The sequence below is a fragment of the Callorhinchus milii genome, unplaced genomic scaffold (genome assembly GCF_018977255.1).
Source record: "Callorhinchus milii isolate IMCB2004 unplaced genomic scaffold, IMCB_Cmil_1.0 Scaffold2, whole genome shotgun sequence".
In the NCBI taxonomy this organism is placed as follows: Eukaryota; Metazoa; Chordata; class Chondrichthyes; order Chimaeriformes; family Callorhinchidae; genus Callorhinchus; species Callorhinchus milii.
The window spans coordinates 115,350,268-115,367,464 of NW_024704743.1; the positions used below are offsets into that span (position 1 = coordinate 115,350,268).

At 39.9% G+C, this 17,197-nt stretch overlaps 2 protein-coding genes across 8 annotated transcripts in view; one reads left to right on the forward strand and one right to left on the reverse strand.

Moving 5' to 3' along the window:
- Nucleotides 1-3,749, forward strand: part of LOC103174318 (solute carrier family 45 member 4) — a 45,674-nt gene extending 41,925 nt beyond the window's left edge. For all 6 annotated transcript variants that reach the window (XM_007886793.2, XM_007886754.2, XM_007886786.2 and 3 more), the window contains 3 exons: nt 289-388; nt 1,692-1,903; nt 2,880-3,749. In XM_007886793.2, the coding sequence (XP_007884984.1) occupies nt 289-388; nt 1,692-1,903; nt 2,880-3,239 (672 nt within the window). In that variant the 3' untranslated portion in view covers nt 3,240-3,749. The remainder of the gene's footprint in view (nt 1-288; nt 389-1,691; nt 1,904-2,879) is intronic.
- Nucleotides 3,750-9,781: 6,032 nt separating this feature from the next.
- The window catches only part of dennd3a (DENN/MADD domain containing 3a), a 51,604-nt gene continuing 44,188 nt past the window's right edge, over nt 9,782-17,197 (reverse strand). For both annotated transcript variants that reach the window (XM_042332302.1, XM_042332303.1), the window contains 5 exons: nt 14,669-14,829; nt 14,294-14,430; nt 13,439-13,554; nt 12,121-12,258; nt 9,782-10,579 (listed from right to left, as the gene is read on the reverse strand). In XM_042332302.1, the coding sequence (XP_042188236.1) occupies nt 10,385-10,579; nt 12,121-12,258; nt 13,439-13,554; nt 14,294-14,430; nt 14,669-14,829 (747 nt within the window). In that variant the 3' untranslated portion in view covers nt 9,782-10,384. The remainder of the gene's footprint in view (nt 10,580-12,120; nt 12,259-13,438; nt 13,555-14,293; nt 14,431-14,668; nt 14,830-17,197) is intronic.

Here is a 17,197-nt window from a genome sequence, read left to right on the forward strand (position 1 = left end):
AAAAAAATGTTCCCTGAAAGAAAGCAAAAGCATAACATGACTCCCAAACAATCAAAAGCTCCTTAAAAGGTCTAAGCTGAGACTGGAAACTTCCTGGGAGGGAACTGCAAGGGAAACTGCTCTACATGATCTTATGCCTAAAATCACCATATTGAGGGAGATATTGTTGAAATATTCCAATTGTTGCAGCTGCAAACACTAAAATTCAAGTAAAAATGTTTGAGTTCCTTTAGATGGATTCATAACACAACATTGTTTAAGTAAGCAACTTTTTTTTTCTCTCTCTAGGCTCCTTCAAATTCTACTGAACTTGGAAACTATAACACTGGTGTGCAGATGGGATGCTGGGGCCTTGTCGGTTATGCTGTTACCTCTGCCATCTGCTCAGGTTAGTATTGAGATCAACTGTGCTGGAAACAAACTGTTTGTTACAGGTGTCTTGACATCTGCAGAAACCTGTCACCATGTTTAAGAAAGAGTACTCAAACCAGAGTGGGAGTTCCTCATATGTATGCCACTTACAAATGGAAATTAACCTGTGTCTGGAATGGAATGCCTCCATGGAGGGATGGAACTTGCTTACATAATTCTGGAGAGTTTTAGGTGCAGGTTGGCAAGAGCAAAGGCTTTGTGACCCCAGTGTGTGTGTTTGGGGTACTTCTGGAGATTAACCAGTTACAACTGCAAAGCTTGCCATTCAGAGCACTGTCTGTCAAGGTTCTTGCTGCTTGTTCAACTAGGACTGCCCTATCCTTTAAGGCTTTGACTTGTAGGATTAACATAACATGTGGGAGCAGGAGTTGGCCATTCGGCCCTTCGAGCCTGCCCCGCCATTCAGTCATGGCTGATCTTCTAATCTAACTCCAGCTAATAACCTAACACTGCCTTATCCCCATATCCCTTAACCCTTTTGCAATAAGAAATCTATCTATCTCAATCTTGAATATGTTCAAGGACTGAGCGTCAACAGCCCTTTGTGGTAGCGAGTTCCATACATTCACCACTCTGAGTGAAAAAATTCTTCCTCAACTCAGTGTGAACAGGCTGGCTCTGATTTTAAGTTTGTGACCCCTGGTTTTAGTTTCTCAAACCAGGGAAACAATCTCCCACTATCTACTCTATCATGCCCTTTGATCTTATAGGTTTCTATAAGATTAACAGGAGCTGAGTCGGAAGAATCCCTGCCCCCAGTGACTGGTATGGCCCTACACGTCCTGCCGATGAGCCAGGCTGGCTGGTCTGTCATCAGCAGTGACCTGGAGTATTGTGGACCCACGCACCTGGCTCAGGAATTGGTCTACCTAGATCAGTGTGATGCATTCAGCCTGGCGAGTGATTTTATCCGGCTGAGACCATTTCCAGTATTCCAACATCCGCTTCCTCCCATGGCAGCGGCAGAAGCCAGCGGTTGAGAGGACGCAGCGCGGAGACTGGAAATAATACTACTGCAGTCTTTATCAGGAAGGCAAGCATGTCTCTTTACCAACTTAGCAACCGCCGGCTCCTGCCTCTGCAGATAGTGATTGCTGCACGGCTGATTGGCAGAGAGAGGGATTGAGGTGGGAGGGTGGGAGAGAGAAGGATACTGAAGGATATCAAGTTAGTACTATCAGAACATTGGTGTAAAGGAGCACTTAAGTGACTCACATTAATATACCCTGTCAATAATCTTTTTTTTCCCCCTCTGACAGCGATCTTACAGAAGTACCTGGACAACTATGACTTGAGCATCAAGGTTATCTACATACTGGGAACGTTGGGTTTTGCAATTGGTACTGCCGTGATGGCAATTTTTCCAAATGTTTATGTAGCAATGATAATGATCAGCACAATGGGAATAGTGTCCATGAGTATCTCATACTGTCCATATGCTCTTCTTGGACAATACCATGAAATGAAAGAGGTGAGCAGTATTTTCATTTGGTTTCTTCTTTGTAATTATTGAAGTGCCAAGTTTAAATATGTAATGTTACTAAAATAACAAAGATGGGATGCAAAGAGTTTCATTTGCATCTGAAATAGAGTCCTGTTGCATATTGGTTTGAGGACTCGTCTCGCAAGTGAGAGGACCTGGGATCGATTCCCAGGCAGAGAGAAACCTTAGGCAAGTTTTCTTACTCCACACACATCTGTTTACCTGGCAGTAAGTAGGAACCCAGTTGTTAGTCAATTGGCAGATCACTTTCCAGGGGTAATAATCCCTTGAAAAAAATCATAATAATTTGACTGGGGCAATGTTGTGCGTAATTGGCTACCATGTTTCACTCACAAAAATATACAGTCCACAGTATAGTCTGTGAAGTGCTTTGAGATGTCTCAACAATGTGATAAGGCTCTATATTAAATGCAAACTTTATTTATTAAATATCCAGTTGACTGGATTCTGTTTCTGACTGTTTAATATTATATTTGTAATATACTACTAATATACATTTATGTATTTTTAATATACTACAATGAGACTACTAATCTCATTGTTTTGGGGGGATTGCCAGGTGCAAATTAACTGCTGGATTTTCCTCCATTGTCAATATTCAGTTATTTTCTAATCAGTCTGATTCTGTATAGTGATTGGGAATGTTTCTTTTCCTTGCTATATAAATGAAAATTGTAAGTTAGTCTCCAATTACCAGAATGATAAAGGATTCAGGAAAATATTCTTCCATTACAGTTGTACATCTAAGTGCACAGATTACAATTTAGATGGATTAGAACTCCATTATTGAACTTTGCCAGGCAAGCTCAGTCTTGTGTTGCTGGAGTGTATGATGCCTGATAGCAGATCTTTGACAGTAACTGTGTAAACTCAGAGATAAGATTTCATAGGGCAGATCATCATCATTCAGTCTGGTCAGATTAACAATTGTTTTGTTTTGCAGTATATACACCACAGCCCTGGGAACTCCAAGAGGGGCTTTGGGATCGACTGTGCAATCCTCTCTTGTCAGGTTTACATCTCCCAAATACTGGTGGCCTCGGCACTGGGTGGTGTGGTGGATGTAGTTGGCACTGTCAGAGTCATCCCCATCGTAGCGTCTATTGGTTCCTTCCTTGGCTTTTTGGCTGCCTTACTTCTGGTAATGTATCCACACGATCAGGACGACACTAAAGAAGAAGAGAATCAAATGGCTCTCACGGGATCTGCAGAATGCAATGGAAAAAATGGCGAGAAGCCGGTGGTCTTGAAGCTGACTCGTAAAGGCGCTGTCTCTGAAGTGGACAGTGAATCAGCTGTTTGAACATCCATCAGCAAAACATTCCAAAATTGCATGATCAAAAATGTGTAACAAATGTCCTGTCTTTGTCTACTGTGACTGCAGTCTTAACCAACTGTGCTTTAAAACAATGACCACATTAGCTTCTGGTAAAAGCCTGACTCAGCAGTCTGGTATTGTGGAGATTTTCTGTAAGATCAGACTTGTTTTTGTTTCCTTAAACACATTTGCTGATTTCACTTTCCAGTGGCTATAGAGAGAAATCAGGTGAATAAGTTAACATTTAGTTCATCCAAAAATAATGTTTGGATTTTAAATCTGGCACCTTAAAGGCAGCTGCTGAAATATTATTTTGCTGTTTATATTACAACCTTTCAGAGGTCCTACTTTTAAGCCTGGACAAAACTAGCTTACCCTGAAAGAAAAGGTTAAAACAAACTTGACCCAGGTTCATACATCATTGAATTGCAAAAATTTCAGCACAGAAAGAGGATATTGCCCCCAATCTACCTGTGCCATCCTCACCCCCCCCCCCCCCCCCCACTGGAGTTATAAACTTTTAATTCCACTAACGCTTAAATGATCAAAATGAACAGAAAGATCTCATCCAGTTGTTACTGAAAAAGTAAAAGTTCAGGCCAAATGTTCTAGTTTTCTGGTCATATGAATGTTTTCTAAACTTTATTGTGGAGTAATTTGTTCCCTTGTAGTGCTTGCTGTCAGCATCTTACTAGCTATTCGAATAGGCAGTGAACTCCCTCAAAAGTAATCTGTAATTGATTTTGGTTATGATGAGATGACCTGTCATGTTCCTCTCAATACTATTTCTGGTTAACATAGAATTGATTTCATCTTGTTTTACTAATTTATGATAACCAAAATACCAGTTTCCTGGTGCTCCACTAAAAGCTTTACATAGCTGAAATCAGAATATGTGCAATGTGCCTGGATTGGCAAAACCTTAGCTAGGAATATGTTCCCTCAAAGCTATATTTGTGTGTGCACACGTGGGGATTGGTCTCTTCAGGGATGTCAATTTATAATTAGTCAATAATCTGATCTGCTTTTAAATATAAATAATTATCTAGATTTAATTTACTCTATTTTTAGTTGATGTATTTTACCAATTTTTTTTAGAATTTTGAAAGAAGCAGTCCTAATGCAATGTTTTCTTTTCATTAGTTTTATTTTTCACCTGAAGGTTTGGGTGAAGAAATTTCTGATATAAATACTACAAGGCAATGCAACTCTTATTAATAATAAAAAAGGCTTAACACATCAAATAATTATGTAGCTTCATACAGCCTACTTATTTAATTTGAATTTTATTGACAAATCTCCTATACTTGTACTGTGTCACCTGTAGATGCCTAGGTTGGCTGCTGATTATTGTGTTTGTTCTGATTATATATTTGCTTTTTCAGCCAGGATTGTAGTCTATGCTGCTCTGTGATCACATCACAGTCTGTGTATTTCTGACAGAGGAGCCTGTCAATTACCTCCATAGAAAAGTGCTTCCATTTTTCAGCTGAAACTTGCCCAAAGGTTGAATGTTACTCTGGCTGCAATTTGAATTCAAGGACCCTCTGATTGGGATTCACTATTAGAACTAATAGGTTAGCAGCTTGGCTATGATGGAGGAATTTGAATAATGCTTGAAATTATGGCTGTAACAAAATGAGAGCTGCCCAAAATTATGGCTACATTTTATCACTGATCAAATTCATGAAGCATGGTGAAAGTGGTGCCATTCTTGTGAAGATTGGAACCACAAAAGCTTGGTTTTGATCAACATAAGTCTGTCATGGGTTGAATGAACTTGTCTGGTACGAGCCAGAAGAATTCACCATCAATAAAAAGCATAGAGTGGAGTGTCATTATTGCCCACAGCCCTCTCTTCAATGATATCAACTGGAGTTGTGAAGCTGGAAAATTTACAGCTTTATTTACAGCCTTGATGCTTCCAGTACTGGCCTGAGCCTTACTCAGCTTGGTTTGGGGTGAGAAATACAATTCAGAATGACTTTGTCACACTAAGTGATCAGAATGAAGAAAAAAGACTTAACCTCTGAGTTTTTTTTGTGTGTTGCGTGTATATAAATCAAACAGATGTTGCAATAATTCAGATATCTACCTTTGAACGCATGCAGAAATTGTGCTGTGTCATCACCGGGAGAAAATAATGGCAATGTGTATAAATCTCCTGAACCCCATCAGTCAATCCATTATTATTACTTGAAGTGTGGATGCAGTGCAAGAATGTAAGTGTGCAAAGACACCATCTTGCCAAAGCCAATAGCTGATGACAAAGGAAAGGACACTGTAGGAATTCTGTAGTTCAACACAATGGTTTAATTTCATCAAGATGTTGAATTAATACTAAAGCAAAACTCTTCATGAATGTAGTCTTTGAATGCTAAGGTGATCCAACAGAGAAAATTGCACAGTTTTACATCAAGATAGACTTTTAAACGCATTTTTCACTCCTATTTATTTTGGAATTGTATTGTGAAATGATTATTTTTGTGTATGTCAAAAAGTACTACTGAGAACTTAGCAGACCTGTTCTAGCAGGATGTATCTAAACATTTGGGTTGGGTGGAGTTTACATGCTGTTCTGAGCTCTCCTTAAGATTTAAAGTTTTTGGTTTCTCACTTTTATTGTATAAAAATGTCTAAAATGCAAAATATTTGATGTTTTTCAGAGCTTGTCAAAGCCTTATGTCAATGCAATGGCTTATCTTTTGCCCAGAAAATCTGAAATGACAAATGTTTTGAACAAAAATGTTGGGATAGTAAATGGTTTTCTAATTGCCAGATCCAGGTATATTTTATAGAAATGTCAATTCATTGGGAATTGGGGGAGGGAATGAGAGTTCAACAAATATAAACAATTGATTTTAAGCATAGTAAAAATGACCAGGATTTGAATTTCTTTCAATGCTATGACTTGTTCATTTTATTTGATACAAAAGATGGTGCCTTGTTTGCAGCACCTCCTGAAGATACACCCAATGGAGAGAATTCTAGCTCATTTTGTGGGAACAGGTCCCGATATGATTGCTTCATGTTCTGCACCTTCAGATATATAGCGGAAGTAATTCTAGGTTTGGCACATTCTTTGTTTTAAGTTCAAACTCTTGGCGTATTGTTGAGGAAAGCCTCTCCGCTGAGCCAGCGAGTGTAAAACCATAGCAAAGGATTTGATATTACCCCCACGTCAAAACTTACTGAAATATGCCAATGATTGCTCCCAATTTGCACAGTGTGTATATGGTATTTTCTGTATAAGAAATACCACAACTTGTCTCAGATCCATGGTTTTAGGAGGTTGGTGTCACCTTGTAACCATTGAATGGCATGGAGGGGAAAAAATCAAACCCTCCAATTTGTAACAATCGCTTATATAAAGACATCTCATTTTAAATATGGTTCCATGGTGAACTGGCCAAAGTAAACTGCTTTTTTTAATCAACTTATTAAGTTGGGGCGTAAGTAGCTCTTGCTGAGTGGAAATATTAAATGTGTTAAACACATTATGCTGTTAGTTTCTGAAAAAAAAAGGGATGAAAGCAAAGAATGTTTAAGAATGATAGACTTTGTGTGGCAGCCTTTTTTATTTCTATATTTTCAAGCTATTTGTTCTGTTGGAAGGATTTAAGCATTTGTTGTTGCATGAAAACAGAGGCTGTTTGACTATGTTCAGCACTTTCCATTTTGACTGTGTACTCTTGGTTTGATTTTTAAAAAAATGTTTAAAAAGAGATTCTATTCTTCCACCTACAGTGTTTCAGTATATTCTCTATTTCATGAAGAATAAAAAAAATCAGAATATTTACAAATTTGTTGTTATTCCTCCGCAAAAGGGAACGAGTTGGATATGAATTGAGTAGATGGAAGAAAAACAATGTGGTGAATCATAAGAGCCACTTAAGTGGTTGAATCAGAATAAGGACAGTCGAGGACTGGAGCGAGTTCACACAAGGGCAGGAATCCAATATTGTTAGGACTATAATGAGAAGTTCACAACATCAAGGGATGGAGAGATGGGTCTATTTTTGTTTAAGCTTGAAGATTTATTGAGGACACTTGGTCCAACTTCCCACCTGGTTCCTCCATTCCCATATTCATTTGATGTTTTACATTTATCTAATTGCCTTTTAAATGTTGCATTGTTCTGCTTCAATTGCTGCTTGTAATAAGGAATTCCACATTCTGTAACAGTTTGCATAAGTTCAATTTCCCATCCTTTCTGATAACCAACAAACAGCAATTTAAACTTTTCCTGGCATGCAAGATAACAGCAGGAAACAATTAATGCTGGGCTTCGAACAAGTCCTTAAAAGATGGAAGATTACCCACATCTAGATGACTGGAAATTTCTTTAAAATGACCTGATGGGATACAAACTCTAGCAGTAAATGGTTGAAGAAATGAACAATTATTCTTAACCCAGTGTCTTAAATAATTAGTTTCCTATTATACTCCTGCCCAAACATCCACTCTGATTATGCTCATTCTGCAGCCCCTCTGTTATATGGACCAGTGCACAGGCAGAATTGATAAACAACTGGACAAAAAACAGCAATCAAACTTCAAGTGAGATTGGTACTAAATATTTTAAGTATCTAAACTAAAAAGGGTATGGATAAAGAGCAGAGCGTCTGGTACTGGATTTGAAGATTTCTCACCTCAGGTAAATGGATCACTTAATAGAATTGCCTTTATTAAAAGTTAGAACATGACCTGAGGAAAACTTTTTTTTAAAATAAGTAGTATACATAACTTCAGATGTTAGAGAAAATAAGATTTTGTACAAAATACAAAAACATTGACAAATATAAAACTTTGCATTATCAATTGAGTGCAATCAAAACAAATTATTTCAACTGTGAACCTTTAATTAAGTGCTCAAAAAAGCGATGAACATTTCCTAGACATAGGAATGGAAAGGGAAGCGTTTCATGTGCTCTACTTCATAGTCTTAAACAATGTTTTTTTGTTCCAATTGTGTCCATTAATTAGTTTTTTTTGTGTTAGGCCCGGCCGCGCATGAAACAAAATGGCTGACCTCTGTTGCTGCACAACTGGCTGAGAGACTATCACTTAGTATCAGCAATTACCTCAGAAAGGAATCCTTAAAAGGTAAATTCTAAGGAAAACTGCTAACTCCACAAGTCCCAGCATTAAGATATAAGTAGCCAAACTGCTGAAATCAAAAGAAAATCTGTTCATGGTGAAGATATCTACATTAATATTTGCCAATAATTAAGACTGAGGCTGAAAAGAAAAGGGACCTAGATGAAAAGGATGAATAAGGAGGTCAAAACTAAAGACTAAACAGAAATATTTCAAAATAAAAAGAGATTAAAAAGAAATAGTCATACAAAAGACAATGGGTGAACTAAAAGGATTAATAAACATAATCAAGTGAATAATAAACATAATCAAGTGAATAACAAATTCCTTCAACACTTCTATAGTATTCAAAACAGTCAGAAAACTGATACTTATTAGGTTACTTCTACTACTTTCACAGAAAAAGTTAAATACCAATTTTTGCATTTGATCAATGCAAGGTATTATAATAATACTTGCATTTGATATAGCGCTTTTCACGTCGGGAGGATGTCCCAAAGCGCTTCACAGAACACACTGTAAAGTGAATTGACTGTATATTTGTGGGCGAACGCGGCAGCCAATTGTGCACAGCAATGTCCCACAAACAGTCGTGGATTGAAAATGACCAATTTATTATTGTTTTGTTTTTTGGAGGGATTATTATTAGGCTCTGTGTGGAGTAAGGAAACTTGCCCAAGGTTTCGCCCTCTGCCTGGAATTGAACTCAGATCTCTCGCTTAGAAAGCGAGTGCTCTAACCATTGAGCTACAGGACTCCGATTATTGCACATCCATTACTGTTACTTTCATAGTAGAAAATATATATTTTTACATATGTGATAATGACTAGTTAGCTCTACAATATACTCATTAAACAATGCATATCTCACAAAAGATTATCTGAATAAGGAGGTATAAACTACAGACATGTATGCAAATAAGGATTAAAAAGATGCAATACAATCGCAGGGTTCAGATGACTTGTCTAACTCCCTCAGCTGTGGTTCCCATTTAGCAGCTTCTCCATTAACAATTCATGATTCTGGATTCATATTTAGCCACTGCCTTCTCTCAAGATATGATGTGACGGTCCGTACAGCATTGTCTGCCAAATTATTTAAACCACAGAGGGTTGCGATAATATATGGTATCCACTGCCTCAGAATACAAAGACAATTGAAATATTTGAGATAAAATATTGAGGGGTATTAAGAAACATGGGGGAAAAAGACAGCTAAATGGGATTAGAAAGAATGGCCACAAATTAATCAAATGGTCAAATGGCCTTTTGGTGTTCATATAATACACTGTACTTGGTCACAGACAGCTGATTGATACAGCAAAATCCATCTCTATGCACTGGTCAGGTTTTTTTTAGGTTTCAGCTGATAACTTTTGATGCTGAAAAAAAGTTTTAAAGGTGTTCAAATGGCAGGAATAAGTTCATTGGTGTAAAATGTGATATTTATTCAACGTGGTCCCTGTTATCAGTGAGCCCTGGAGATGAAAGACCACAATTATAACAACATATGCTAGGTTTGGTTTCACAAAAAGCTGCTACACTTGACAGTAATGACAGTCATGGCCAAAAAAAAAGGCTTCAAGAAGTTGTGACATAAGGCATAATAAAATACAAGATCTTTCTTTCTCAACATCTGTTTTGAATTGTTGTTGCCAGGGGTTTAGTCCTGTAAGATATCTCTGTTCATGTGCAAATACAGAAAATAAATTCAGTTTTAATATTCATGTAGAGCTACAAATCTAGGTTTTCCAATAACATTAAAACCTGAAAATACAAGGCACTGTTTTTAAATGTAAACATTCACTTGAATGGACAGAATAAACTGAGAGGTTGGCCATGTTAATTCTATTTCTGTGTCAAGAGTCTGATGGTAAAACATTTTCTTTGAAAAGAGGAAGATAATCTAACGCCTCACACAAGGTATAGCACATTGTATACACCTTGAAGTATACCCTTTTCTGCTGAAACAGAAACCTGTTCATTACAGTGGCATTAGGGCCAAAATGTACTAAACATATAGAAGGAAACTATTCCACGTTCCAGATAGCAACCTTGCCATCTTCTCTGCCAGCCCCACTAAGAACATATCTGTCTTCAGCACAACATAATGCTCGAACCATGTCCACGTGAGCCACCAATTCCTTTTCCACAGTGTACTTCTCTGCGTCGATCACATAGATCTTTCCCTTCACTTTGCCCAATCCTTTTCCTCCGATCCAGATCTGAAAGATTAATAAAAAAAACAATGGTTTTAGCAACTCAACTCACGTACTTGAGAGCAACTGCAGTCTTAAACGTGTATGCAGATATAAAAACACAAAATACTGTAGATCTGAAAACAAAAACAGAGGTCACTAGGACCACTCAGCAGATCAGGCAGCATCTATGGAGAAAAGAAAGTGAGTCAACGTTTCAGGTCCACGACCCTTCATCAGAACTGGTCCACAACCCTTCAGCCATTCTGATGAAGGGTCGTGGATCCGAAACGCTGACTCACTTTCCGTTCTCCAAAGATGCTGTCTGACCTGCTGAGTGATCCCAGCAACTTCTATTTTTGTATGTAGATATACGTATTATGGCCATCAAGCAAGTACTGTATTGGGTGTCCTTATTTTGAACTCATATGGGTTCTAATGCAGAAAATCAGCTTCCGAATTAAAAAATAATTTAAGACAATTCCAAAATTCCACAAAATCTTAAATTGTCAAGAAAATGTCTTAAGCCTAATTGCATGAGGAATTTCAGGCTCCAAGTATTTTGAAATTCAACTCACACTTTCTGAATAGAAGTTCCACATGCTCCACGGATATTGTGCATTTGATGCAACAAAAATATGTAGGGCTCTTGGGCTAAAACAGCCTGGAAATCACATTGCTATATACTCTATACCAGGGTTGTCCAATATGTTAGTCACTAGCCACATGTGTTGAATTGGGAATTTAGATGTGGCAAAATTGTATTTTTGATTAGTAAATAAAACATTTGCAATAGACATTGTTGTTGGGCATGTGATCTCAAAACCCATATTCAACAGGGCATACACATGTGTACTTTGATCATTTGTGCATTTGTTGGTAAAATAGTAAGATGAAAACCAGCATGTGCGAGTGTTTTGGATTATTATGTGTCCTTTACTTCCTTGGTTACTGATTATCTGCTAAAATGATGTGTAACACGGGTTAAAACACCAAATTTCAGCCCCACGGAAACACCAGTAATATTGTGTTGAGAGCTGGAGAGTATGACAGCTGCCAATCATGCTCAGTTCAATGAATCGGAATCACCGTTTCAGGCCAGCAGAAGAAAGCAAGCCCAGCCAATAATGAGCAGCTCCAACAAGGCTCATCACGGCAAAGGGCAGCCAGCTGCGCTTTAGGTGGAGAGCAGGGTTGGGTCTGGCACATATCATGAAAGAGAAATAAAGAATGCAAAGTTTTGCACTGAATGGTGATAGATGTGTTAAGTTAATATACATGCAAACATACAATATACATGCAATGTACAACAACAACTTGATTTATATAGCGCCCTCCACGCCGGACGGCATCTCGGAGAGAAATTTACAGTTTAGGATCCCGGGACCGAGCCAGGGGGAGGGGTGGGAAGGTGGCCAAAGGCGCGAAAAGAAAATGTATGAGTGTATGCAAGGAATTTTCTGCTAAAATTAGTGCAAGTGATGTCACACCTGTGGTTAATCAGTGATTTCTATTGCTTTTCACATTCTTCAAGCATTAAATTAGGATTAGAGTTATTGAGGAGTTACCTGTTTTTTGACAGACATAATGCAACTAATACTGGTGCAGTCTTGAAGCTGAATCTTCTGACAGGGTATGGACAGATTATTCATGTCCCAAAAGCAAACCTCTCCTTTGTCAGCAGAAGCAGTCACCAACTGATTTTTCTGATGAGAGAATGAAAGTATAGATTATAAAAAGATATTTTATCAATGTAGTTGTCGTAGGCTGATGTGACAAACCAAAAGGTCCAGATAGAAAGTAAGAACCATTTGCATTTTTATACAGCCTTCACAGTAATGACTGTTGGGTGTAGACTGGGTTTTTATAGGCAAACATGACAGACATTTTGCCCAGCAAGATCCCAACAGAGCCACAAAATGCATAATTAATTACTGTAATCTAGAGAATTGTTGGCCACGGCACCAAAAGAAACTCCCTTCTCTTTTTGAAGAGTATCACAGAATCTTTAACAACTACTTTAAGAATAGGCAAATGGGACTTCAGTTTAACTGAAGAACGACACTCTGCACAATGCTGTGCTCCCCCAGTGCTGTAGTCTACCAGGTTCCAGGTCACTGGACAGTCAAGGTTTTTTAGACCAGAGATGGGAATGGGGGTCAGGAGGGGTGGGAGGGTGGCCGAAGGTATGGTCGAAGAGGAAGGTCTTTAGATGGGAGACAAGAGAGGGTGTGAGGTGGAGAGATTGCGAGAGAGTTCCAGAGTGTGGGGGCAGAGATGCTGAATGGCCAACCGCCATTGGTGGGGCAGGAAGTGCGCGGGACCTGAAGCAGGCTGGTGTCTGCTGAGCCGAGGGAGCAGACAGGCTGATATGGGGTTAGGAGAACCCCATATCATCTGTCATCTGTCTTTTGGTTCCTTGACCAAGTAGTTATTCTTCAGATGTGTTAGTAGCCCAATTGTCAGATAATGTGTGAAAAGAATTACAGCTGAACCTAATCCTGTCAACACACATGTGCACTTTCTATAGTCAGTGGAAAATAGGAAAATGGGTCTTAAATTTCCCTTTTCTAGCCATGGGATGTTGAGACAAATTGTTTCAACTTGGCTTGAAAATACTATTTTAAAAAATAGTTGCACAAAAAAAACCTTTAGTTGGATTATGTTTTTGTACGTCGAAGCACACTTACAAAGGAGTTGCTATAAGGTATTTCAGGAAAATATTGCAACAGTGGGCAATTTATAAAGGGGTTTCTGAATTACAGAAGAGGGTGGTAAGGAAAGAGGTTACATTGACAGAAAATGATCATTTAAAAACAGGGAAAAAGCTAATCAGTATAAAGCGTCACTAACCACATAAAACTGGCTTCCATAAAGTTAGCCTACCTCAGAAAAGACGAGGAAACAGCTGAAAGGATCATAGGTCCCTTTTGGGTCTTCCAACACAACCTTGCGGGAGAGCTGCCCATTTTTTTTCACTTCCAGCAAAGCATCTCCCACACCTAATGAAACCAATACAATGACATTCAAGAACTTGTTTTGAAGTACTAATCTTGTGAGTACTCACACACATACACACACACATACCCACGCACAGGAGAAATATATTTGACATGAAAGATTACATAAATCAATTTTGTACAAATATTTTCACATAGGATATTATAATTGAGGAAATTTCCTTATTTCTGGAATGGGATGTGCACTCTCCCACTGGAGGGACACATCCTGCTTACCTAATTCAAGATAATATTCACTCCAGGTGGGTGACAGCCAAGTTTTGGGGGCTACAGAGTGCGAGTTGGGGTATAGCTGGATTTCAACCAGCTGAAAACAACGCAGCTTGCTAATGAGGACTGTCGAGCAAGGTTTCTGCGGCATGTTCAGCTGGGTCCACCCTACTGATTAGGGCTTTGGTTTGCAGGATTAACAGGAGGAAAGTGGCAAAAATCCCTGTCCCTCTTGACTGGTCTACGCCTTCTAGTCCAACTGGCCAGGCTGGCTAATCTGTCAACAGCAGTATCTTGGATTACTGTGGACCCACCAGACTTAGGACCCATCCTACCAAAACCACCACAGAGGATTGATTTAAATTTTGACATTCCACTGCCAAACACATCGCCTTGGAGCCAGCTCAGTCCCAAGGGCCCGCAAGAAGGATAATTACTAATTGGTCATTTGACATCCGACAACTCATCTTATAAATTTAGGAACAATAAAAATAAGTATTTTAATACTCACAGCACCACAGCATATAATTGTGGAGTTTGATGGCAGTTAGCTTATGACAGTTGGACAACTGAAAATCTGCCTTTATTTCTAATGTGATGACATCCCAGCAAATTACTCTCCCATCCAGACTGCATGAATATACCTGCCTTTGAGTGGAAACATGAGGATTTTCAGTTTTACAAAAATTCAAATGAGATAAGTATAGCCAAATGACAACATATTAAGAATGCAGTTCAACCTAATAATTTTAGTGTAAAACTCGCACGAGCTTCACTTTACACAATGTGTGTGTGTATATATATATAAACTCTACATTATATTAAAAATAGTAAAAATGGATCAGATGTGTTGACAGCCGACGGATACTTAGTTCAGTTGCTGTACCTGAACTTTGACACCCTGTCCTCCAAGATCAAATCAGTGACGTCACTGCAATGTTCGGTCAGCTGTTTGTTGCAGGACATGCTGAGGGTATTGATGATGTAGATAGAGGAATCTTGTGAGCCAATCCAAACCTGGCTCCGCTCCACTCCCAGCATACAGGTCTGCCGGTGAAAAACAACTTTGTAAATCACTGGATTTCAATACAAAAACAGGCCATTTGGCCGAACTGGTCTATGCCGGTGTTTATGGAGTGGAGTCCTGTAGCTCAGTAGTTAGAGCATTCGCTTTGCAAGTGAGACACCTGGGTTCAATTCCAGGTAGAGCGAAACCTTGGGGAAATTTCCTTACTCCACACGCCTAATAATAATCCCTCCAAAACAAAAACAATAGTAAATGAGTCATTTTCAATCCACGACTGTTTGTGGGACATTGCTGTGGCAATTGGCTGCCGCGTTTCGCCCACAAATATGCGGTCAATTCACTTTACAGCATATTCTGTGAAGCGCTTTGAGCCGTCAAGAAGACGTGAAAAGCGCTATATCAAATGCAAGGATTATTATTACTATTATTATTATTATGCTCGACATGAGCCTCCTCCTGTCCTTCCTCAACTAAGCCTTCAAGCATAACCTTCCAATGAATAATGTGACTGGCAATTTAGACGTTATAAATATTGTCAGAAGGCGAACTGCAATTCACAAGAATAATTGATCATGAATGATCATTAAGCATTGTTAAGCAAAGTTCTTTTTTAAAAAAATAATAACTTTTAAAATAGGGAAACTCTGTGCGAAGAGGTCCTAGATTTCTTTGTGTCAAAGATTGAAAATATTGACTTGGCTGCATCCTCCTTCCCTACATCGCTTTGTTCACACCTCTCCCTCCACAAGCTCCTCCATGGTTTCCACTCTACCCAAAGCAGAGACAGTCTTGTTAAAAGGTCACAAACGGCATTCCCCTCTCTCTGTGACCAGGGCTCCGTCTGCCTACTCATCTTCCTGGACCTCTCAGCCGCATTCGACATAATCGGTGACTCCATCCTTATCCACCGCCTCTCCTCCCTCATCCACTGGTTTGAGTCCTACCTAACAAACTGCCTTCACTTTGTCCCTTCAACCATTTCTCCATCCACCCAAGGCGTGGCGTTCCCTGGGGTACGCCACAGGTGGGTCACCAGTGGCATACCCCAGGGTTCCATCCTTGGCCCCCTCCTCTTCCTCATCTATATGCTCCCTCTGGACAATATCATCCGCAGACATGGGATAAACTTCCACGTGTATGCGGATGACACACAAATCTATTTCTCCTCCTCCAGCTGCAACTCCAGGAACACCAATGTTCTGTCGGCTTATCTGGAAGACAATAGGGCCTGGATGAGCACAAACTTCTTACCACTAAAGGTTGAAAAGACGGAAGCCATACTCTTTGACTCCTGTCAATGTCTTCTGTCCTGTGGCTCTGACCTCCTTGGCCTATCCCTCAGACTCACTGAACCGGTGTGCAACCTAGGCGTCAGGTTCGGCCCATCGCTTTTCTTCCTTCCCCACATCTGGTCGATGACCAAGGAATGCTTTCCTCCACATCGCCACATTGCCCGCCTCTAACCATACCTTACCGCAGACTCAGCCGAAACACTCGTGTGCATTTGTCACCACCTGACTCGATTTTTCAAATGCCTTCTTTGCCAGTCTCTCCAGCTCCACCATGCACAAGATCCAGCTAATCCAAAATTCGCCCGCCTACATACTCACCCATACTAAACTTCATAGCCCCATTACAGCCAGGCTCCACTGCGTCCTTCCCTCCAAACGGATCAATTTCAAGATCCTCACACTTATTTTCAAATGCCTCCATGCCCTGGCATCTCCCTTCTTCTCCGACCTGCTTACCGCTATCCACTGCTCAACTGGCTCTGGTCTTCTGCATGACCCTCATGCCCTCCCTTCCACCATCGGTGGCCTCCCTTTCAGCCACTACACCCAAAACTCTGGAATATTCTTCCTCGATTTCTCCACCTTACCCCTTCCTTCCCCTTCTTCAGGTCGTGCCTGAAGATCCTCTTCGACCATGCCTACAGTCACCTGCCTCCTCCCTCTATCTCGGCATCGTTCTCCGCCACTGTCAAGTGCTATCCGCTGTGACGATACCCTGCAGGAAGGGCGCTTCCTGATACAGTGCTGCCTCACTGTAGTCCTGGTGTCCTGTTGACCTGTGCTCATGGAAAGTACAGAACATCCAGCTTCCAGTGCTCCCTAGGTGCACCATGCACAAGATCCAGCTTATTCAATATTCCCCCGCCTACATAATCACCTGTACTAAACTCCGTACCCCCATCACAACAAGGAGTTTAGGGTTAGGGATGAATAATGAATACACCAGCTATTTAGATCTACAGTCAAACCTATCCAAGCAACCATCCCTGTTAACAACCTTCCTGGAACAACCCGGATCATGTACCAACAAAGTCTTACTCAGTGGTCACCATTACATAAAGGCCACTTTGGCCCAGTCCCTAGTGGTTGTTGAAGA